Genomic DNA, 22350 nt, shown 5'->3' with positions numbered 1-22350 from the left:
AGTGCACCATCCATCCATCCATCCATCCATCCATCCATCCATCCATCCATCCATCCATCCATCCATCCATCCATCCATCCATCCATCCATCCATCCATCCATCCATCCATCCATCCATCCATCCATCCATCAAGGCAGATAGATAGATAGATAGATAGATAGATAGATAGATAGATAGATAGATAGATATAGATAGATAGATAGATAGATAGAGATAGATAGATAGATAGATGATAGATAGATGGATAGATAGATGGATAGATGAGAGGTGGGGCCTCAGCTGTGGTTTTGCGGCCTGTTTAACTTAAGTGCTCGCAGCGCTGCTGTGAGACCCCTTGTCCTGATTGGTCGGCCTTGTTCATCAGAAGCTGGAGGATGATTACTCACATTATATCATTATTTTACGCCATACAGGGACGCTGCTTGACCCTGCACTAGACATGGGTTCCCGTGGCAACCTCAAACCCAACAGAAGAAATTCTACAACGGCATCCACTCCAGGCAATGAATGTATGAGGTTTCCACACATGCTTCTCCGACAGCACTGTGACTGTCATCAGTACTGCTTTGCTCATTTTCCAACGTGAGCACTTGCTTAATATTTGCATAAGGCTCTTTATTTCCATCCCCTGGGCCGTGTCCATTAATTTTTGGACCTCAGCACATTCAGTTACTGCATTACAGTGCAAAGCAATGGCAGATATGAATGCACTGTAGCTGCTCACATAAGTGACTTTTACATGTTGTGTATATTACTGTTAAATGTGTCAATGCTGACAAAAAATCCATTCAAGCCACGTCCACAGGACACTGGTGAACATGGAATCATGACTTGGTTAACAATCCTGTTGGTCTGGAGTGTGACTGATGCAAATCTGCCCTCTGTGGGCGTGATGGGAAACCACATCCATCAGTGAACAATAATTACACCTACCAAGGAGGTTCTGTGACAGCCAGCGTCTGCCTGTCTGGACAAAATAACTTGGTTCTGAACAGATTTGAATGAGTTATTTCATGAATTATTGATGGGCCAGGGAACAGACCATTAGATTTTGGTGGCGTCGGGATTCCGGAAAGACTTTAACCTTTGATCTTCCAGAGAACGTGGGCCCCGATCAAAGACCAAAAGGCTTTGATCACAACGCAACCTCGCCTGGCAGAAGTCTGTGCTGTCAACCGGCCTTTCTAGCTCAAAGCTGTGAGCAAGGGGAAATACCTCACACGCTGTAGTATTTGTTTTTCAAGATGAGCTTGTCAGCAGTGTCATTAATCATTCACAGTTGCAGTCGGGCGTGGCACACTGCAGGGTTAGAAACACTCATGCCTGTGTGTCACTGTCAATGTTGCTTAACAGCTATGTGACAAAAAAAATGAACGGATATTAAAATGTATGCTCTTGTGCTGCGACTGAGGTCAGGCAGTCATAAATCAGAACAAACACACGCCCTGCAGGCAGGGGAATGTTTAACATGCTCCTATGGGTGTCTGAGCCCTGACACTGACAGGGTGGGGCCCTGTTATGATGAAAGGGCAAATCTACAAGCCACTTTATATGGCTGCTAAATAAAATATATAGATAACGCCTTTTAGACTTTGAACAATGCAGAAGAACAACAACGTTAAGCAGATCGTGTTCACTTTAGATTTGTTAATCTCATGTTATCTTAGTTAAACATGCCAATTCTTCTGTCAGGAATTATCTGTTGTTATTGTCAATCATTAACCTTAACCATTCTAACTTAATGTACTAAATAAAACAACTGTTGCTGTATATTCACTGTATCTGTGCCACTTCTTTGGAACGTTATTGCGTTGAAATTAGGAGAAATTAAGATAACCAAAAATCTAGGGACTACAATAGCACCTATGAAATATCCATGTTAATCATGGTTCATGTTTCAACACACACTTTTGAATATTTATCTTCTCTGTTTTGTGTATTGGCCATCATCAGTATAATGTCTGTATGCAAAGTATGACTGACGTGCAAAAAAGAAGCACAATAAAAGAATTTATTTGAATGTCTTCAATAGCAATAAATCTACAACATCGCTGGGAAACCAAACATTTTAATGTCACTGTCCATGTCCTGCCTCAACATTATAAAGTTAATAAAGCCGATTAAAAGTGTAATATCTCAAAGCTTCTGACAAAACAAAATCGGATCGCCTGTGTGACGACTAAATCCGTGCTCATGGGTTGGGTCGGACAGGTGAATGTCCGTGCAGTTCCTCTCCCCCGCGGCAGGTGGCAGTATTGGCTCGGCACGTTCAAGGCGCGTCGAGGCGGCGGCGCCACAGCACAGAGGAAGACGCGAAAGCGTCGTCCTGATCAGTAGTTAGCTTCGGCTCCGCTGAGCTCCACTTTTTTTCCTCCACGGCTATGATTGACAGAGTCAGCAGAGGTTTACACGGGCATGTCCCTACACTCGCTCGGTCGTTATCTTAACACAAAGATCTGCAGTATGGCGAGCCGAGAAGGAGCCCAAAGTTCTCGCCACTCCGGCACAAGAACAAGAACCTCATGTATCGGATTAATGAAGATGTTATTTATTGCTTTTATTCACACAACGCGGGCCAATAATCAAGGTTTGTAACTTAGCTCGCTACGTCCGCATTAGCTAGCGCTAACTTCCGTAGACATTTCTACGAAGTGTGTGGTTGAGGTTACCTTCATGGGTCAACTTTATCTCTCCAGGCTAACATTGCCGCATTTCCACTTGTGTAAAACGGTGACATTTTTCTAAAGAATTTGCAACACATCTGCTCCAAACCGATTAATAGCGTAATGTTAGCCTCGGTTCAGCCTTAAACTGCTACCTTACCTTGACGAAGCTAAGTTGTTTGTAGTACTGACTTTAAAGCCTTGGCTTCCAATAATACTGGTTGTCATATTTTCACTTCTTTAGCATAAAGCGAAATCAGCGTAGCTTCTTAAACACACACCACAAAACAGAAAGACGGAAACAGTAGCTTGTTAGCATGATGCCAAATAGCGACGTTAACGTAGGTTAATGCTGCTGCCTGAAAACAGTGTATTTTATTGTTAAATTGCCAACTTGTCCTTATTTCTAATAAGGTGTAGTTCGTCTGAATGAAACGGCATCCTATCAACCAAGTGACTGCAAACGTGGCTTCGTTTTGATTCTGTCCCTGGGGTATTTCCAGTTTGGCCGCGGCCACCGTTTAAATACCAGCAGTCTATTATTTATCCGCTAAAATGTCATTATTTTTTTCCTGTTACGCGTCCAGTTGTGCGATGAGCCGGAGGGGTTATGTCAGGGTGATAATGAAGCCAGTTGTGAGGGGCCAGTTGTGCTCCCCATCCGAGATAAGCTGTGCCAAACTCCCAACACGGTGTCTGCGGCTTGTTTACAGTGACCCGCAAACGTGCGACAGGATCAACAAGATGTGCGTTCGGATCCTTCCAAGTGGTGTTTGTCAAACATGTTACACGACGTGCTGCTTTTATTCGAGTCAACACTGCTCACTGAATCAATATAGAGAGGAGATCAGTGCTGGCGGTGGTGCAGTTGCTACAGCTACGAGGGTTTGGGTTTTAAAGGGGAGAAGATGGAGCCATTTGACATTGGGAACACTGACTAAACCAAACCTTTATCACCACACCAGTTGGACCGCTGCAGATTTTTTCAAACACATTCCAAGTTTTAGTAGAAACCTTTTTAGTTCATGCCTAAATTATATTTGAGTGTACAGTTGTCTTTTACGTGCTTCCATTCAATGTTAATGAGTCATTGTCACTATTTCTGGCTCACTTTGGATGTTTGGCTAATTAAATTGAGTGTTTAGGATTTTTGTAAGGTCATGTTGAGTTTCAGAATTTCACACTATGATGCTATCCTGTAGCGTCAACGGTGATGCACCTGTGTCAAATATGCCTTAAAGTTAAGCAAGTGCATCACGTCTGCTGGGAGTATAATGTGCTGATGGCGCGGCTAACGCCGGGCTGTTTAGGTGGCGTCAGCTGAAAAAGCTGCTCAGCAGAGTGAAAGTTTAAACGTTGGGCCCACAGTTGACTGTAGCTTATCTCAACGTGAGGAATTGGTGTCACTTTGGAAAGAAAGGTGCAGTCTAGAAAGTGTTGCTATATGTATTTCTATTCTCTTTAAACGCGCACATGCAGTGGATAGGAGTCTACAGAGTTAGTTTCTAAAGATACACAATTCTTTAGCTGTGAGGTGACACCTTATAAAGTCCTGACGCAGCAGACTGTGGTCACCATTTCATGCGAGTTCTTCCTCTTATTAGTCAAAATTAAAGAGTCCGCGGTGCAGCGATCTTCACTTCTGTCTGCCCGCATAGCACGAGAGGTTAAAGGTCAATTAGAGTTATTGGTAGGTGTAATAGAACTTTGTGGTTCAGGTAGATGTGATGATGGTGAGTTATTTTATCGATCTTCTTTGATACTGGTGCTAATCCTCAAATGTCTTTCTGTGTTACAGCATTCATTCAATCAGACACAATTCTAGAAGTTTTACATTTTGATGAGGGAAGACTTCTACAGGTGCGTACTTAGTTCTTTCTTTGTTGGCTATTACATTTATGCATTTACAGCGTGTTTACAATCACCATTTTCCACATGTTGTGACGCTAGGTCATAGTTTTATTGACAATGGTGTGGCAGATGCCATAAAAAATGTAAACAAAAAGCAGCTGTGTCAAAACTGAAACGGACATAGTGAAAAATATGAAAAGCTGCATCTTGAAAGACTTGATTTAATGAAGGTTGATTTAATGAAACCAAACGTTGTAATAAATGTGCGCATAGAGGTTGTCAGTAATTTTATGTTACTCCTTTCTGTTTACAGGCAGAGTCTGACATTGACTTTAGTTTATATCAGCAACAAAGGTAAGTTCTGATTGTTATTGTTATTGTTCCTTGTTGCTTTATAAGCCCTACCTCAAATGCATAGTTGATTAGGATCATAAACAAAGCTGGTGTCTAAGGAGGCCATGGAGCGTAAAATGAGTCATGTTAAGAGCTGTGACACCAACCAAATGCCCTGAGTTTCACAAACAGGTTAAGTGGTATTGGTGACAAAGACTCTAGGATTGTCTGCTGACAGAGAATGTCGTTAAAGGCTGCGAGCTGTTCTCGGGAAACAGTTGGCGTCCTCTGTGTCACCTGTTAGACCGCACATCAAATCAGACTAGCAGGGCCGTCAGCTGATGTATCGGCCCAGATGGGCAGAGCTGTCTGTGACGCATGACGCACACCTCCTGCTCCAGTACCAATGACTCAACTTCAAAACTGTAAACTGGCTTTCATCGCGTTATGTTTCGATCATTATGTGCACGCCGATGTATTTCTAACAGGCAGAACGTCTCCCGTAAAAAAAGAAAAGATGATCAGCCTGACGTTCGTATGAGTCAGAATGCTTTTCAGTTTCGCTTTGGGGCTTCTTAAGGTTCGTCTGACCGAGGACGTATGCACTTGTGAAGCCAGAAGCCGAGCCCCCACCCCTCGCTGTCACCTCAGCCTCTCGTATTACACCTCAGCATTCGCCGTGGCGGTTATGAAGCACGCCACGACACGCTGGGAGGAAACTGCCGCCTGCATTCAACTGGACCTGTTATCTCACGTGATTTTTTGGCCAGTCAAATTTCAGCAGTGAGGATAGGCTGATGATCCGGGGAATGCTTCACAGTTGAGGCTCTGCCCGGATCCCCCCGCACCTCAGGGGGTGGGAATTCATCCCATTGGCAGCAGACAGCTCTGCTATTGGTAGAGCTATTGTACACTCCCGTAGGCTCGACAGCAAAGGCCTGGAATTGATCTGAGTAATGGTTCACCAAGTGAGTGATAGGTACCACCCTATCAGTTCAGAGGCAAACAAATCAAAAACAGCCTTGGCTATTGTGTGCTACACCTGTGGAGGAACTGGTTTGGTGGGTTGTGCCTCACAAGCAGGCCTGCAGGGCAGACGCTCTAAAGGTTGTCGTGCGAACAACACCGCGCCGCGAAGGTGGCGAGACGAAGCGTCGCTCTTTTTTGGCCGCTTTTATTTGATCTTTCATGGATCTTCTATGGAGTTTCTCTGTGGATAACGAGCAGTGGGGACGGGAGTGGCGCCGCTTTAATTTAATGGTGGACGAAAAAGCCAGGCCACAGGCTGTGGCGTGCTTTTGCGTTTAGCCTGTCATCTGTTTAAAATGTATGCAAACGTGGGTGGGTTCCTGTTCCTCGTGCTGCTGTCACGTCTTCCTTTTTGTCGCAGCACATCCAAGCACCGTGGGAACTGTCGACCTATACGATTCGAACCACCAATGTTGGACTTTCATGAACAGTAAGTGTAATAACATTTGATCCACGCTGCATTCTCAAACATAATAGAAAAAGAACAAGCTGCTTTGAGCTATTAACAATAAAGGTCTCGAGGGAGCAGTATTCTTTAAACAAGGCGACCCAGCCTAGCCAGGGCCAGAGCTTGCATTCCACTGCAACAGCAGGTGCACACTCATGATGTATAACCACATTAATAAAGTTGAGAGATGACCTAAGAAAATGTGTGTACCCTGACACCAGCTCACAGGTGGAGGGACTCTAATGATTCACCAAAAAATTCTTGGAAGAAAATGTTCCTTTGTCCCTCCTATCTAGAGTGGTTTCTGTTTGGTTTGGGGCCTCCGTCACTCATCTGGCAAGTTTCTTAGATAATGATCCATGGCGTTGAGCCTGCTCTGTGGTTCTTGTCAACTCCAGGCATCTAAATTTTGGCAAATGCAGTATTTGATGTAACATCTGCAAGGCCAGACTGGAAACTGAAATAGAAACATCGACAGCCTTTGATTCTGATGGCGCTTGCCAGGTTAACTCGTGGCCAGAGATAAAGTCTCCAGAGTTTTCACTGCTTAAGTCCAGTTTGAGCTTTACGTCTGGTTTTGTCCTCAAACCATATGTTCTGCTTTTGTGTCCTTATCTTGGCTTTTATGTGTGCTAACAGACCTCTGTTCTTCATTTACAGGCCCGTTGGAATGCCAAAAATGGAGAAAGTTTATTTACATAATCCTAGCTCAGAACAAATTAGTTTGATATCAATATCAGCAACAACAGCACATTTTCATGCATCCTTTTTCCAGAATAGGGTAAGTACAAAACACCAAGCAGTATAAATACTACTGTTTACACCAATTTATTTTTGTTGCATTACATTTAAAGCAGAACTCAGAATCTATGGCTCCCCCAGTCCTTACTTTCTGTCTGTAATGGCTTTCTCACTTATTCTCTTGTAATCGAGTAAACTGCACCTTGAAACCACTTTTGAAGTGGTGTTTGGAGAGTTGCTGGGTGTATCTTAAATGTTCCATAAGTCCGCACCAACAAACAAGGCTTTTTTTTCTCAAATCTCCAGCTTGGACGCACATTTGCCAAAACCTAGTGGTGTAGTTGCATTTTAAATTGTTTTAACCTGTTGAAATTTATTAGCAAAGTGGTGACCATTTATCAGAGGAAAAGATTGAGGAATATTTCTTTAAAGCTGAACAGAGGCTCAACATTATCCCAATAGCGTGTGCTTAGCTTGCAGCGAAGCTCTAGTTCAGTTGCTAAAGGAGCTGAAAATTCTGTCGGTATAAAATTAAATTGGATTATTCGAGGTCTGCGAAGCACCAGTCGTGATCTTTGGGTGTACCCACTGACCCGCATAAACTTTTACATTTCTTAGCCTTGAAGCACACGTGTGTATTGATAAGATTGTTTTATCAAGAGATCTACAAGCAAATATTGTATGGAATCATTTGCTTTATCGCACAAGTCCAGGTCATGGAAAGTCATCTCATGATGTTGGTGGTTAGTTTGAGCTTTTGGAAGTTTTATGTACAGCTGAACAATATATCACATTTTCTAAAGGCTGTGATTATGCTTTAGTCATCTGACAGGGAGTGGGCATGTTTCTATGGCAGCAGCTCCACTTCCCCTACCTTTTTTTTTTAGCTGAGTAGCTCCACCCTAGGAAGGACTGCAGAACTCTCAGCAGGGGAAAGAATCCGCTGTAACTTTCGTTTTGTTCACTTTGTCTTTAGACCACGTGTCCTTCCACCGACAGGATGATTCTGCACAGTTCACCGCGCACGTTCCCTCTGCAGCTTAGCTCCGTGCACATGAAAACATGCTAGAAGTGTTGACACATCTGTAGCTGATTTGATTCTGTGGAACACCAGTTCTGGCTTGTTGACTGAACAACTGAATAGACCAGTAAACAAAGCTGTCTGTTTCTTTCCCTGGGTTTTAATATAAAAGCAAGGATTTATCGATGAGTTTGGTGAAGAATGGTGTTTTCTAAGTGCTGTCCATGTGTTCCTTTGGTTGGATGAGGAAAATACAGTGATAAAACCACAGAATTGTTTTTATGCTTCATGCAGTTGTGGTTTTGTGTGATACAGAAAACTTATTTACAGTGTTACAGTGTTTGGATCATTCTGACGTGCTGGCAACACTCGGGTTCCCCAAGTGCTGCAGCTCAGTCATACTGGGGTGGAAGCAGTTAGCAAGAACCTGTACATCTAATTTCATCGCGGCGCACAAGCCCGACGTACAGAAAAGGCTTTGTTCGCCCAGAACACAGAACACTTTCTTTGAAGACCTTTTACACAGTTGGTGGAAGATGTAAAATGTTGCCTGCCAGTTGACAAGAAGCAACATTAACCATCTGCTTTTAAGACTGTCTTTACCAGAAAGATCCTTCTGTCACTTTTGAAAACGGCAAACATCAGACTTGACAGGTTTAAGTGTGGCTGTGTGCTTTGTTTTGCCCTGACACACTGATTACACACACTCTTATTTAGACAGAAACTGCCTTACATTTTGAGGACGTTGTCATTTTATTTCCATCTAGAAAGGCAGAACAAAACTTGTTTAGGTTAAATTTAATTTTTGGTTTTAGCACATTAGAAAGGCCATGTTCTTCTTTGTGGTTTTACACAAATACACAGAAAAGAGTCCTAAGAGCCTTGAATACACACTTCTGGTCCCGGCTATCTGGTGGCCACTGAGTTTATCCATGAAATAACAGACCATGAAATAACTCTAAAATTCCTCTATCCTTTGACGCTCTCCTCATACTGCATTTTTCATAGTCTTTACAGTCTACAGAAGCGGACAAGATGGACTGTCCTGTGTCTTTTAGTAGATGTTTCATGTTCCTTTATGTTGTTAAACACAAAACCACTGAGCTGTTGGTCTTTGTGACATCAAAATACTAAAGTTAGCGCATGGCTGCAATGTTTTTCTACCAGAAGAACTTTTATGTTGGAACTTTTGGGAATTAATGCTTTAGTGCAGCTAGTTAGGAGTCACTTTGTGGATGCATGCTATTAAATAGTTTTTCCTTTATCTTTGCAGGTAATACCACCAGGAGGGAACACGTCATTTGACGTTGTATTTCTTGCCCGAGTAGTTGGAAATGTAGAAAATACTTTATTTATTAATACATCACATCATGGAGTATTCACATACCAGGTACAGACCTGAATCACATTAGCAGCCCCACCGTTGTCGTTAGGACCAGGACTAACATTTCTCTGCCCTCCCAGGTTTTTGGTGTTGGTATCCCTAATCCATACAGACTGCGGCCCTTCATCGGGGCGCGCGTCCCAGTAAACAGCAGCTTCTCACCCCTGATTCACATCCACAACCCGTACAGTGAACCATTACAGGTAGTTCAGACACAAGTGAGAGTGTTTTCGGCTTAGTTTTGGATTTGACAATTGCATAAAAGATCTTATTTCCCCAGGTTGTGGAGATGTATTCAAGTGGAGGAGATTTACATTTAGAGCTTCCCACAGGTCAACAAGGGGGCACTGGGAAATTATGGGTGGGTTCTAGTTTGTTTAAAGCGCTAATGCTGATAAGATTGAGCCTGTCACTCAAGCTGCTCTTTTTCCTCCAGGAGATTCCTCCTTTTGAGACAAAAGGGGTGATGAGAGCCAGCTTCTCTTCGAGAGACGTGGACAACCATACGGCCTACATTAGAATCAAAACCAATGCCCCCAACGAGGACGAGTTCATCATCCTTCCTGTTGAGGTCGAGGTCACATCAGGTGCGCTACCTAAAAACACCTGGGCTAAATTCACTTATCAGAGCCAACGCAATAAAGTGCAACTCAAGGCCGCATCATTCATATTTGCACAAGACTAAATATTAACCAGAATATTACTCTCTACATTACCAGACATTGCTCTTTCTTTAGTCTCTGCCACAAATCCAAATGTTTTTCCTCCTCGTTGTATCCTGTAAACTTATCTGGGTGCTTTGTTTTGCAGCCCCTGGAATATACTCCTCCACAGAGATGCTTGACTTTGGCACCCTGCGATCACAAGGCATGAAGTTTTAAAATAGGAGATGCTTGTTCCCTTTTTCTTCAGTTTCTTTTTGACTTCATTCTCTCTCCTTGCTCTTACAGATCGGCCCAAAGTATTGAATCTACACCTTTTAAATTCAGGAACAAAAGATGTTCCAATCACCGTGAGTGTTTTGGGGGGCTTTTATATCTTTCAGTCAGTATGTTTATATAAAAAAAAGAATTTTTGCCTTTTAATCCACATATAACTGGACAACTGAAGTGTACGTAAAAGCGTTAGTCCGACTAATAGCGGACTCCTCCTTATTTGGCTGAGACACCTGAATAATGCGATTGGATATTGATTTGCTCCGGTATGTAAACGCCTTCGTCGGAGTTAAACTAGACAATGCATGTGAGTAAGCTCCACAGCCCACCTCTGGCATGTGACCCTGAAACATTCAAGAAAGCCGGCCCTAACCAGAAGGGGCAGCTTGCAATCCTGTCCCATTATTTATCTTTCTGACGTTCAAAATGCCAGGCTGCCACCTGACTCCAGTCAATTATTTTTTTTTTTTTTTTAACGTGCCGTCATTTGTCATCCAGAAAAACCCACTGACACACACATCACCCCCTATTTTGGAGGAGTTGTTTGATTTTCTCTCTTGCATGTAAACAAGGACTGAAATCTGAAGACGCCGAAGTCAAGTTTTGAGCTTTGCTCGATTAAAATGTGAATGTATGAATGTACTATCAGTGTTACAAGCTGTATGTAACCCCGTCACTTGTATTTACTATACAGAGTGTCCGTACAACACCATCCAACGAAGCCGTCACAATAGACTTCAAAGCTGTCACACTGAAGGCTGGAGAAAGCAGATATACCAAAGTTGCAAGTATTAGTTTTGATGGTCAGTAGTGATCTTGCACGGTAACGTTTTCACACACGGACTTTAAATTAACTACTAATTAAACAAATATTGTGAAGGATAATAGCCAATGCAAATGAGAGAGTTAGCATTTCAAAGCTAACTTTGGATTTCTGCAGCAGTCACGCATGAATGCTGTATCTTAATATAGACAGATGCTTCATTTCCACTGAAACAAGCGTTGATGCGTAGTTTCAGTTACTACCGTAAATGTAAACTGAAATGAGGCCTCATTTCCTCAACTAATAATCTTAAAGGAAGAGAAATCAAGATCTCATGAGAAAAAAATCAACAAATGTGCAACTTATTACTTTAAACACAAAAAAATTAAAAACAAGCATTTTGTCCTATATATTGAATGCATCTATAAAGTTTCATTTCCTTTAAAGCTTCTCACTCTGTTAATGTGTTACTATTGTTGGATCAGTGTTGCACAACTTTCTGCTGTTGGTGGGGCACATTTATCAACTGTTTTCATCTTGTTTTCCTTAAAACACAGCCTCAAAAGCAAGAAGATCATATCAGTTCTCTGGAAAAATAACTGTTAAAGCAAAAGAAAAGAGTTACTCCAAGCTTGAAATCCCATACCAAGCAGAAGTTTTAGACGGGTGAGTTAAACCAGCTCTATGGGCTCGGGGAGTATTTTTTGGACTATGGAAGATCTCACTCTGATATTCTTTCTTTGTCAGCTACTTGGGCTTTGACCACACGGCTACGCTGTTCCACATCAGGGATAGTCCTGTTGACCCTCTGGACAGACCCATTTTCCTCACTAATGCCTTCAGTTTTTCCATCAGGATACATGACGTGTCCTTGCCCGACGAGGCTACAACCATGTTTACGGTGGAGTCCCGCAGAAGGAATTATTGCGAATGGGATGCAAAGTTTTTATGAAAACGTAACGATTTTTCCTGATTCTGTTCTAGGTGCAGAACTTCAGCGCACCCATCATTATTCCCCCACATGAGTCCCGTTACATCTTCTCTCTCCTCTTCCGGGCTGTTCGACCCTCCATCCACATTGACAGCAACATCCTGCTCATCACAAATGCATCAAAGTTTCACCTTCCTGTCAGGGCGTACACGGGCTTCCTGGAGGTACACGTTGCTCACATTTTTAACAGAGAATTTAGGGAAAATTGTTGATATTCCAAGGTGACTGGTGGCAAATACTTCTATACGGTGATATAATTAATGTAAATTTGTATATTTCATCCTCAAAATACAGTCATACAGTCATCATGGCTGAGTCATAAATACATGTTGCACAGACGCTCTGGTGGGTGTTGGATATTGTAGCCTGGGCACCTAAACGTGTGCTCTAACAGTGGTGTTTTGCCGTTTTAGTGGTGCAGTATGTGGTAAAACCCTTGTGTAGATTCAAGCAAACAGTCTGTCTAAAACTGAACGCATGTTTTTCTGCCAGCCACTGGTCTTGCCACCCAGCTTGAAGGACAACCTCCTGGACTTTGGTGTTCGCAGTGCAACACACACCAGCAGCATCATATTTGTGGTGGTTAACAGTAATCCCATAGAGGTGAGATCATGAGCTTTCACACACTGAAATAAAATGAACTGAACTGAAGGCACATCGGACCCTTACAGCACTTTGAATATGCTGACTTGCTCCTATTTCTTCTACACTTGCCTGCATTGCAAAACAATTCTAAAAGCAAACACATTCACGTCTGTCGGGATTTTTTGATAAAGCAGTTTGTACAAAGAACATTTTGTTCTCGAGTGCAGGTTCATCTATGAGGCGGCTCGGAACGGTTGGAAAGGTAGAGGGAAAAGAACTAAAAATTAAAGTAATTTCTTTTATTGTAGCATGAGGACAATAAACCCTTTCACTGATTTTAAAAAAGGAAAAAGACTTTTGGTTGATACCACATATATGCATTAGCTTTAAGATCCTAGGAGTTTGGCCTTGCTGAGGGATGTTTATCCTGCTTATACTGTCAATTAGAGGACCCAAGTTATGGGAATCAGGCACAGGCTCCTACAGGCCTTGTACACAGACGTAAATGAGCTGCTTGGGAACGCAGGCGTCAGTGACAGCGATATCACTTACAGACCCGCCGTGTAACTTGGAATAGCAGCAGCGAATGCTTTTCTTATTTTCTGTGCATGTTTTATTGTGCAGTTGGAGATCAAGTCATGGCTCATTACGGGAGAAAATCTGTCAATGGAGCTGCTGAAGACTGAGAAAGGAAACGCAACGGCGGCCCTGAGTCGCCTGGAACAGCTGCAGAACATTTCAGCTTCCAGTCACAGAACGGTAAGACCTCTGGGGGATTCCATATCAGATTAGCTTAAAGTTTATAATACATGTGTTTCAAATCCTCAGTTCTATCTGCAACATGCAACATCATGCTTAATATTATGTTGCAATGGCTGGCATTTGGTTTTTAATCAGATCACTCACGGGGTATCTGTGGTTTCATTTAATTTACTACAAATCATAGCTGTGTCTGAATTCCAAGCAAGAAGAACCTTCTTGTTTTATTCATATAAATCTGCTCCACTCTACTCCCCACATGCGCTGGGACTCACCAACAACACTGCACTTGCTTCATTTGTGTCAATAAAATGAGTATGTTAATTTAAAAAAAAAATTCTAAATTTTGCCATCTTTGTAGCTGTGTTGCTTTACAAAGGAAATAGGCATACCAGGGGATTATTTCTTCTGAGAGTGGTGGTTTATAGGTGTCTAATTTATATGTTTGAGAGCGAAAAGATAAGAGCTTCACACAGAAAGGGAGGATGGGCTGTTTCAAGGCCCCTGCACAGCAACGGTCAACCTGACCTGCACTGAATGTTGTCGTGGCTGCAGTTCAGATAAGAATGAACCAGCTGCTTGGGCTGAGATACGATACATTGGGGAAACATCCTACTTGGCGTATCCCTTAATTCTGTAAGTAAAAGCAGATTTCTGCATTTTGGCTCCATAAAATAGGCGAGGAAGAACTGCAGCATGTGCTACCAGAAAGGCCTCATCTTCTCATCCTTCCATGGAAAAATGCTGGTTTCACAAAATTGTGTTTGGATGAAGTTCTTAACTTGCTCCATCCAAAATGTCGATTTGAAGTATTCTTTGAGAGGAACCAGCTATGTTCTTGTTCTTGTCTCGCTAAATGGCCCGCATTCTCTTTCACATTCTGAAATGTTATGTTTAAAATTGACAGCTGTAATATTCTATTTGGGTCCCAAACACGGCAAACCGGCCCGTCCATATAATCTGTAGCCAACCACAGATGCACAGCAGTGTTTTATTTGGGGATCTGCGTCTTTTCCCCTGCAGCCTCCCAACCACGGTTGTTTTGTCTTCTCCTTATGACGCTGTACTCAATAGCCACGGTGAAAGAGTTCTATAGTTCCTGCATTATGCTTTGGCCCTTTGTTCCACCATTTGTCTTGGAGTAATCTTTGTTGCTTAGCTATTCTCTTTACAAATGATCTTTTTGAATCTTTTGAACTGTGAGTGTGTGTTTGTGTTGATAGGTGATATTAGCATCTGGCTATTATGCAGCATTTAGAGTAACCCTCGTGGCTAAAGCCCTGGAGGGCTTATATGATGGAGCAATACATATAACCACGGATTATGAGGTAGGTATCCTATCAGATTTTCTGTTTTCTTTAAACAATAAATGATGGAGTCTGTAATTGTGGTGTCATTTTCCCCTCAGATATTAACTATCCCAATCAAAGCTGTAATTGCAGTAGGAACTTTAAGCAGCGCCCCTAAACACATCATTTTACCACCGTCATTTCCTGTAAGTAACCACTAAGATTTTGTAAACCTGTTGTAAACCTGCGGGCAGGATAACAACATGTTGTGCGGCTTTGTTTACAGGGAAAGGTTGTTCATCAGAGTTACAGCATCCAGAGCTCCTTTACACAAAAAGTCAGGCTCCAGCAGATCCGCTCCCTGACAGAAGATATCCGGTTCTATTACAAACGACTCCGCAACAACAGAGACGAGCTGGAGCCCAGACGCAAATCCAAGGTAGTCCTACATCCCCGTCTGTGAGCCCCACACACATTTTACAAACACATGCTTATTTCCTTTCCTCCATCCTTTTCAGGTGGCAAATATTTATTTTGATGCCAGCTTGCAGTGTGGTGATCACTGTTATGTGGGGCTGCCATTTGTGCTTAAATGTAAGAGGTTCTTTTTTTCCCTTGCGGAGCATGTGCATCTCCTGAACAAAGTTTTTAAAGGGAAATCTTTCTCTCTGGCAGCGGAGTCTAAGCCCCATGGCCTGGCTTTGCAGGAAGATATCTGGGACGCTGACGTGGACCTTCACCAGAAGCTCCTCCGACGATGGAAAGAGCTGAAAGAGCACACGGGACACAAGTACGCGTGTCGGCACTTAGCTTTTAGCCGTCGTGCTGCATTGTTGAATTAGTTGTGCCGTGCAGGTCATTTATGCAGCGTCACGAGATGTTGTCAATTCTTGTTAAAGGGTTGAAGCCGTCTTTGAAGTCAACACGGACCTTCAGAAGAACGTGCAGGCAAAAGTAACGGCACAGCTGACCTGGCCTTCCGTGGTCAACTCCTCCCAACATATTCTGTTCCCTCTGACCAACACAAATGGCTCCTCTGTGAGTACAAACAATCCTGTTCTTGTTACTAACACGTGCAGGGGTATTTTAAGGCATGTCTGAGGTTTAAGGTTTTCCTGCAGGATGAGCTGGTAACTCTTCAGAATCCCGCCGATGTTCCCATCTACGTCCAAGTTCTTCCACTGGCCCTGATGCCCAACCCCTCGGTGTTTTCTGGAAAGCTGTCCGACAGGTGAGACGTCGCCACGACTGCAGCGGCGTCTGGTTTTCTCTCCCTTCCTCTTTCTCTGACGCTGATCTTTTTCTGATTTCCCAGGTTGCCGTTAGGAAATTTGTCCAACATCAACATTGACACTAATACCTTAGAGTTTCAGGTTCACAGAAATCAAGTGAGTGCCGCGAGCGTGATACCCATCATTAACCAGGCATTCAGAGAATCAGCTGGCTGCCTTGTAATTACATCGTCCTCCCGTCCGTGAGAGGCACCACGCGGAAGCAGCTTACCACTAACAGGACTCTGTGTTTGTCAGACATCCCTAACCAAGAGCAGCACAGGCTTCATCGAGGGCTCCACCAGACCATTTGTTTACAACCTCCTCCTCCAGCCTGGAGAGGTCAAGTCATTCAATGTGAGATTCACACCCATCAGTAACCGAAGTGTCTCCTCCCTCCTCATAGTCAGGTAATGTAGGAACAACCCAATAATCCCTTAAGAACACAAGGGGGGCTCATTTCTGATACCGTGTCCGTCATCCGTTTAGGAATAACCTGACTGTGATCGACACAATCGTCCTCCACGGTCAAGGCACCACCGAGAGCCTGAAAGTGGCGGGGAAGCCTCCAGGACAAGGCAGCTCACTGAGGTTTAAGATGACCGAGGCTCTGTTGAAAGACTGCACAGAGAGTGAGTTTGGCACTCGCCCGCTCATTCACTCATGTCCTGAGATGTCCTGACCATTCAGATTTAATTATCTCTTCCAACAGGATATGTTATGATAGGTTTATAGATGGATGGACAGATTTACTGCCACACACACACTTAGATGGAACAAAATCTTCATTTATATTTATTATATCAGAAGCTGATAGACAGAATAATAAAAATAAAGCACTGGGAGAACAGACCTCAGCCAAGCAGCTCATTAGCCCACATACTGTGACTCCCACCCATAGGATAGTGTATATATATATAGGCAGTGATGACCCAAGGTTATGTAATACAGTAGGTGGCTTTATTAAAGCCCCTTGGAGGAAGATCAAAGGCTAAAGTCCCTCTGGAATTGTCAACATCACCAAAATTGCAGCTCTTTTTTGGCCCATAATCAACATTTCTTGAATTGGAATACATATAATTTGGAATACGTTTCATTAGAATACATTCCAACCTCCTTTGACTTATTTTGTTGATATTGAAACAAACCTCCATGGAGGTGTTTTCTGCCACAAAACTTTTTATTGGTGAAATATTCCACATTCAGGCTAAATTTGCATGACGTGAAATTGCGGTTTTAACGCGAAACCCAAAGAGTTTGAGTTCTCCTGTTTACAGACTTTAGATGACCTCAAAGCGAAACTTCCGAATGTGACCTTCAGGGCGGAAATTTTGAGAGAAATCAGATAAGCTAATGTTTTCAGTGGGAACAATGAAGCCCCTCTCTGCATTGCAAATGCACTTTACACATTTCTTCTAATCGCCCTGCGTGAAGAGGACAACCGTAGCAGAGCTCAAATACAGTGTTGCGCTTTATTTATCGAAGCTTCTTCAGCAAAATGTGCATTTGTTGCATTATTACTGCAAAAAGGGGCCTGTTGTTATTACACTGTAATCATTTTGGTGATAAATGTTTTGCTTGTTTAATATAATCATTTTAATACTTTTTCTTATTCTAGAGACAAAAGTGAAGGAGCCAAACTTTACTCTCAAACGGATCTTTAAAGTGGAGAACACTGGCTTGCTCCCCATCACCATCAAATCCACAGAAATCAATGGACAAGCCTGCGAAGGATACGGATTCAAAGTCCTCAACTGTCAAGAATTTTCACTAAAGCCAAACTCCTCAAAAGACCTCATCATTCTGTAAGTTGTTCAGTAGTACCAGGATGTGTTTAATATGGAGCTGGAGTTTGATGAGCATGTGCCGCTCCAGGAAGGTCGGTGCACTAACTGCCTTCACTATTCCCCCGTCAGCCACAGGGTCTATTAATACGTGTCTTCATCCTCTCGCTGAGTAAGCCCTCGGTAAGAGGATGAATTGGCTCTCTGTGTCTTTGCGCCGTCCCCTCGGCTCTCTTTTCCTTTAATGTTCCAATCTGTGCTCAAAGTGCACGTGGCACATCCAAGTTAGGATGTTCATCAGTCTCATTTCAGTCAAATTTGCTTTGTTTCTGTTGTTCTGCTCCGCGTCCCGAATCAAAAAGCTCTTCTTTAAGCTGCACTCCTCTTTGTCAGACGTGCACGTTTCCACCGGCACACACGCGACCAGCTTGACTGCCACGGTCGAGGTGGACTCCGGTCACTAAATGGATGTTTTCCCCCTTTTTACGGCAGGTTTACCCCTGACTTCAGCTCATCACGAGTCATCCGCGAGCTTAAACTGGTATCCTGCGGGGGCTCTGAGTTCGTGTTTGTCCTCAACGCCTCGCTGCCCTACCACATGCTGGCCGCCTGTGCAGAGAGTCTGCCCCGACCCAACTGGGAAATCGAGCTCTACGTCGTCGTGTCTCTCATTATGAGGTATTATGCTGCGGCCTCCGTCACCACGGGGGAAACACAAAGTGGGATCTCATCATATATACGGTTCTGTCTCTGCAGTTTCATGTTTTTGCTGGTGATTGCCACGGCCTATCTGGAGGCCCACAGCATATGGGAGCCGTTCAAGAGACGCGTGTCGGTGGAATCAAACTCCACTTTAGAAACTGGGAGGCCTTTTAATCTCAGGGAAATAGTACAAATCCACAGCGATTCAAAGTGAGTGTTTCTGTAAAAATGGCTTTTCTACATCCCCTGTACGTACATCGTGCTGCTAATGTAGCGTAATAGCAATGACATTTTGCTGCATTGACATTCGTCTCACCCTTCTTTCTTTCATCATTCAGATTGAATGATTACAGTGACTCGCCACAGAACTCCAGAGCAGCGTATGCAACCAGCAACGGAACAGCTCGGGGCCGGCAAAGTAACGGACGCCTGTTATCTGACACAGACAGCCAAGACAAGAGGTCCAGGATCAGCTACAGCCGCCCATCTATGCAAGTTACTTCCTCACAGCAGACCAAAGGAAGTACAAACTCAGGTCCAGATGGCCCTCCGGCCTGTCAGCTGACCAATCGGAAGGCTCGAAATACCAAACAGCTGGATGTTCAGAGCCAAAGTTTATGCAGTTCATCGCTGCCTAATAGTGGCAGCGGTCCTGAAGATGCAGAATACGCCAGCCTGATAGGAGCCATGGACAATGACCTGGATCGTCCAGACCCCCCCACAAGTGAGAGTCTAGTGGAACTGAGCCCCCAGACGGTACAAAACAAAGGTAACGATGCACGTCAAATAAGGAGGGGCGCTCTGTAGGCAGCAACCAAGATGTTTGTTCATGTCACCTGCAGGGTTGGAATCCAAAGGGAAGCTGCGGGGTAAAGCCAAAGCCCAGAAAAAGAAGGAAGAGAGAGAGAAGAAGATAAGCGGAAAGACCCCGGGAGACGATCTCAAAGACAACCTGGCTGATAATGACGACAGCTCCTCCACCACCACAGAGACCTCCAACCCAGATGTGGAGGCAAACATCAAAGAGGTACCCATAATTCCTCATCGAGCGTCTCTCAAGATCAAGTGACATAAGCAGCGTCTAACTGGGTTTGTCAACTGGAAAAATGTAAATTGGTGTCGCTCCAGGAACCAGTGAAAAAGAAAGGCCGGACCGTCGCCTCGGAGAAGGTGAAAGAGGAGTCTCCAAGTTTCCCCATTAAACCCAAACCCAAGAAACAAGCCCCCACAAAAAAGGACACCCAGACAGACAAGTCCAGGTGTGTGTCCATGTGACATCGTTGGGAGTCGCGCCTTATTTTCTTGTTTATTTGCGTTTCTTTTATTGATCTCAGTTCCCTGGAGCTGCCCTATGTTACCCCCCTGGAAAACAAACAACGCAAGAGCTTTGCATCCAAAGCCCTCTACCCTCTCGCCAACATCCCAAAGACGAGACCGGTGCAGAAACAGAGACGTGAGTGTCCGCAGCGACCTAAACACCATTTGGGCCCTTGGCCCCGGCGCCGGATGGGCCTCTGACATGTTTGATCTGACAGTAGATGGAAAGCTGGAAGAGTCCCGTCCCTCGCTCTTAGTCAAGCTGTTGTCCAGCAGCTCGGTGCCAGAACTGGGCCACAGCAGCGGTTCTGAGGGGGAAAAGGAGTTCGCCCCTCCCGAGTGGGACATGCCAATTTCCAAGAACAGCCTCCGTAAGACAAGATCCCAAATGAGCCGTTAAATCCGTCCGATCACTGCGAATGCTGCAAAGTTTGCTTTTGTTTCCTCCCCCCCCCCCACAGAAGCAGATAGTCTTCAGCAGATCTCTCTCCAGACCTTAAACGCGGACCCGTTCCTGAAGCGAGCGCTCCCCGCCGGTACCTGCTCCCCTCCACCCACCTCCCCCACCTTACTGACCCGAGGGAGCTACAGCAGCGTCCTCAACTATAACAGGTCCGCCAGCACGCTCGAGTCCAACACCGTTCATTCAATATTTCTCAGGATAATCTTATAAAATGTTCATTTTTGTCAAAGCTCTATGATTTCAAGAGCTTTAAAATAGGCAAGAAGTTAAATTAAATGAATTAAATTGGCTCTTGTTTGGCCTGAAAGTGCGTAGAACTGTTACTATCCTCTAATTCTGCCTCCTGTAGTGAAGTGAGCCAAAAGAAGGCCCCCGGAAATAAGATATCTGCAGCCGCGCCACATCCAGGCAAGAATGGGACCCCCACCTTCGCCGCCGTAGCTGCTGGTTACGATAAAAGTCCAGGTAAGTTCGGAACGAGCCCGTCGGTCAGAGCGTTGAGGCCGTTGGCGTTGTGTGTTGATCCCGGTGTTTCTCAGGCGGTTCTGGCCCAGGTAAAGGTGACACCCAAGGAAAGAGTCTGTCCCACATGACGTCAGTGGAGAGTGACAGTTCTGACAGGTGATGTGTGGAACCACCACAGCAGCATTTCATGACCTCCCCCCACAGCCCCCGTAAGCAGGTTTCTGTTTCTGTTACAGTTCTGGATTATGGAGCCCCATGGACACGGCCAGTAGTCCCAACTTCCATTCTGCCAACTCCTTCTCTGCTTTTGGATCCAGTAATACGTTCAACTTGACAGGAGGTAACCTTTGCAGCTCGAGGGTTTTAGAAGCAGAAGCGTGTTGAGGACCTTGATCAGCGCTTTGTTCTTCACACACCATGATTTTGTGTGTGTAGTTTTTAGCGGAATGAATGCCCCAAAGTCACTGGAGCCTCGGCAAAGCTGGTCTGAGATTTCCTCCGTCTCCTCCATCTGGGACGTTCCGAGCAGCGACTCCCTGCACTCCTGGCACAGCAGCTCCAGCCCGTCAACCGCCCCAACGGCCGTAAGAGCCCGCCGTTGCCTTTTCCTGCGACCGTGCTGCATTTACACAACCTCTTCTCCTTTTTTATCCCCAGCCACTCCTGGGAAACACCAGCAACCCCTGGTCTACAGGCACCCCATTCGGGCACTCCATCTGGTCCACGAGTGCAGATTCAGCCTTAAATCCTTTCCCTGCAGCCACCAACTCAGCAGCTCTGACCGATTTGGTCAGCAGCCCCCCCACGTCACCTCCGGCTTCTGCCGAGATGAGCCGCACCTACAATCCGTGGAACATGTGGAGGCCCACCCTGAGCAGGCGCAACTTGGAGCCCTGGCCCAACTCCTCCGACAATGGCAATTAAACAACAATTGAGCGCACTTAAGAGGAGCTTCTACGCTACAACGAATTGTCTCCTAATCAGAGAAAGCCAACGAAAACGTGACCTGAAGTGTTTGTTAACGCAGTGCTGGATGTGATCAACTTTTACATTTAGTACTCTGCTGCTTTTTATTAAGGGGGTTGAAAGCGTTTTATTTGAGTTTGTTTTAACAGGTGCCCCCGTGTTAACGTGGCGTTAACATGGTATGCTAATGCTAGTGCAGACATGTCGCCATCATAGAAATTCTGGTAATGGCTGCACTCCGATTGGTTCATGGCCCTAAAGCCCTTAAGTTAAACAATGTTGGAAGAAACATCAGGAGCCAACACAATCATTTCAGCTCTGACTGGTTTCTTTTAGAATTGATTTTAAATATTTGTTGTCAACTTTATTTTGGCTACTGTACAAGGATCCTAGTTATCGGACGTATGGTTCTTTCCAACACTGTTACCCACGTTACATCGGGATCAGTTAAATTGGCCATGAGACCACAACACTTAAGTTGGTGGTTCCTATGGTACACTACCTCTGTTTGCCAGCGACTTAAATAAAAGACTTGAGCAGACTTGCTTTGTTTGGTTTTTAAAATTTAGTTACAGTAAATGATGTTTTA

The 22350-nt window shown here is 44.3% G+C and overlaps 1 protein-coding gene across 2 annotated transcripts; it reads left to right on the top strand.

Moving 5' to 3' along the window:
* Window positions 1–2296: 2296 nt before the first annotated feature.
* Window positions 2297–22302, top strand: tmem131 (transmembrane protein 131). 2 transcript variants are annotated; one of them, XM_057037614.1, is made up of 41 exons: window positions 2297–2588; window positions 4463–4524; window positions 4829–4869; window positions 6239–6307; window positions 6986–7106; window positions 9361–9477; window positions 9552–9674; window positions 9752–9832; window positions 9908–10058; window positions 10282–10338; window positions 10422–10483; window positions 11101–11209; window positions 11727–11835; window positions 11917–12070; window positions 12154–12324; window positions 12653–12763; window positions 13370–13504; window positions 14728–14832; window positions 14913–14999; window positions 15080–15232; window positions 15312–15387; window positions 15469–15583; window positions 15693–15831; window positions 15915–16024; window positions 16109–16181; window positions 16323–16474; window positions 16554–16696; window positions 17683–17869; window positions 18341–18526; window positions 18605–18760; window positions 18889–19319; window positions 19393–19577; window positions 19679–19809; window positions 19885–20003; window positions 20089–20238; window positions 20329–20479; window positions 20680–20795; window positions 20870–20951; window positions 21032–21135; window positions 21231–21379; window positions 21453–22302. In XM_057037614.1, the coding sequence occupies exons 1-41, from the start codon at window positions 2417–2419 to the stop codon at window positions 21717–21719; spliced, it is 5412 nt and encodes a 1803-aa protein (XP_056893594.1). In that variant the 5' UTR covers window positions 2297–2416; the 3' UTR covers window positions 21720–22302. The 2 variants fall into 2 exon arrangements, with proteins under 2 accessions (XP_056893594.1, XP_056893593.1); XM_057037613.1 differs by having other exon boundaries at window positions 20086–20238.
* Window positions 22303–22350: the final 48 nt, after the last annotated feature.

Source organism: Takifugu flavidus, chromosome 7, assembly GCF_003711565.1.
Source record: "Takifugu flavidus isolate HTHZ2018 chromosome 7, ASM371156v2, whole genome shotgun sequence".
NCBI lineage: Eukaryota > Metazoa > Chordata > Actinopteri > Tetraodontiformes > Tetraodontidae > Takifugu > Takifugu flavidus.
This window is presented reverse-complemented; position numbering and strand designations above follow the sequence as displayed.

Excerpts from the sequence above, each read along its gene's own strand:
- tmem131 (XM_057037613.1), top strand. The coding sequence starts at position 2,417 with ATGTCCCTACACTCGCTCGGTCGTTATCTTAACACAAAGATCTGCAGT. Across the intron at positions 12,071-12,153 it reads AGGCTACAACCATGTTTACG|GTGCAGAACTTCAGCGCACC; the intron begins GTGGAGTCCCGC and ends ATTCTGTTCTAG. Across the intron at positions 12,325-12,652 it reads CGTACACGGGCTTCCTGGAG|CCACTGGTCTTGCCACCCAG; the intron begins GTACACGTTGCT and ends TTTTTCTGCCAG.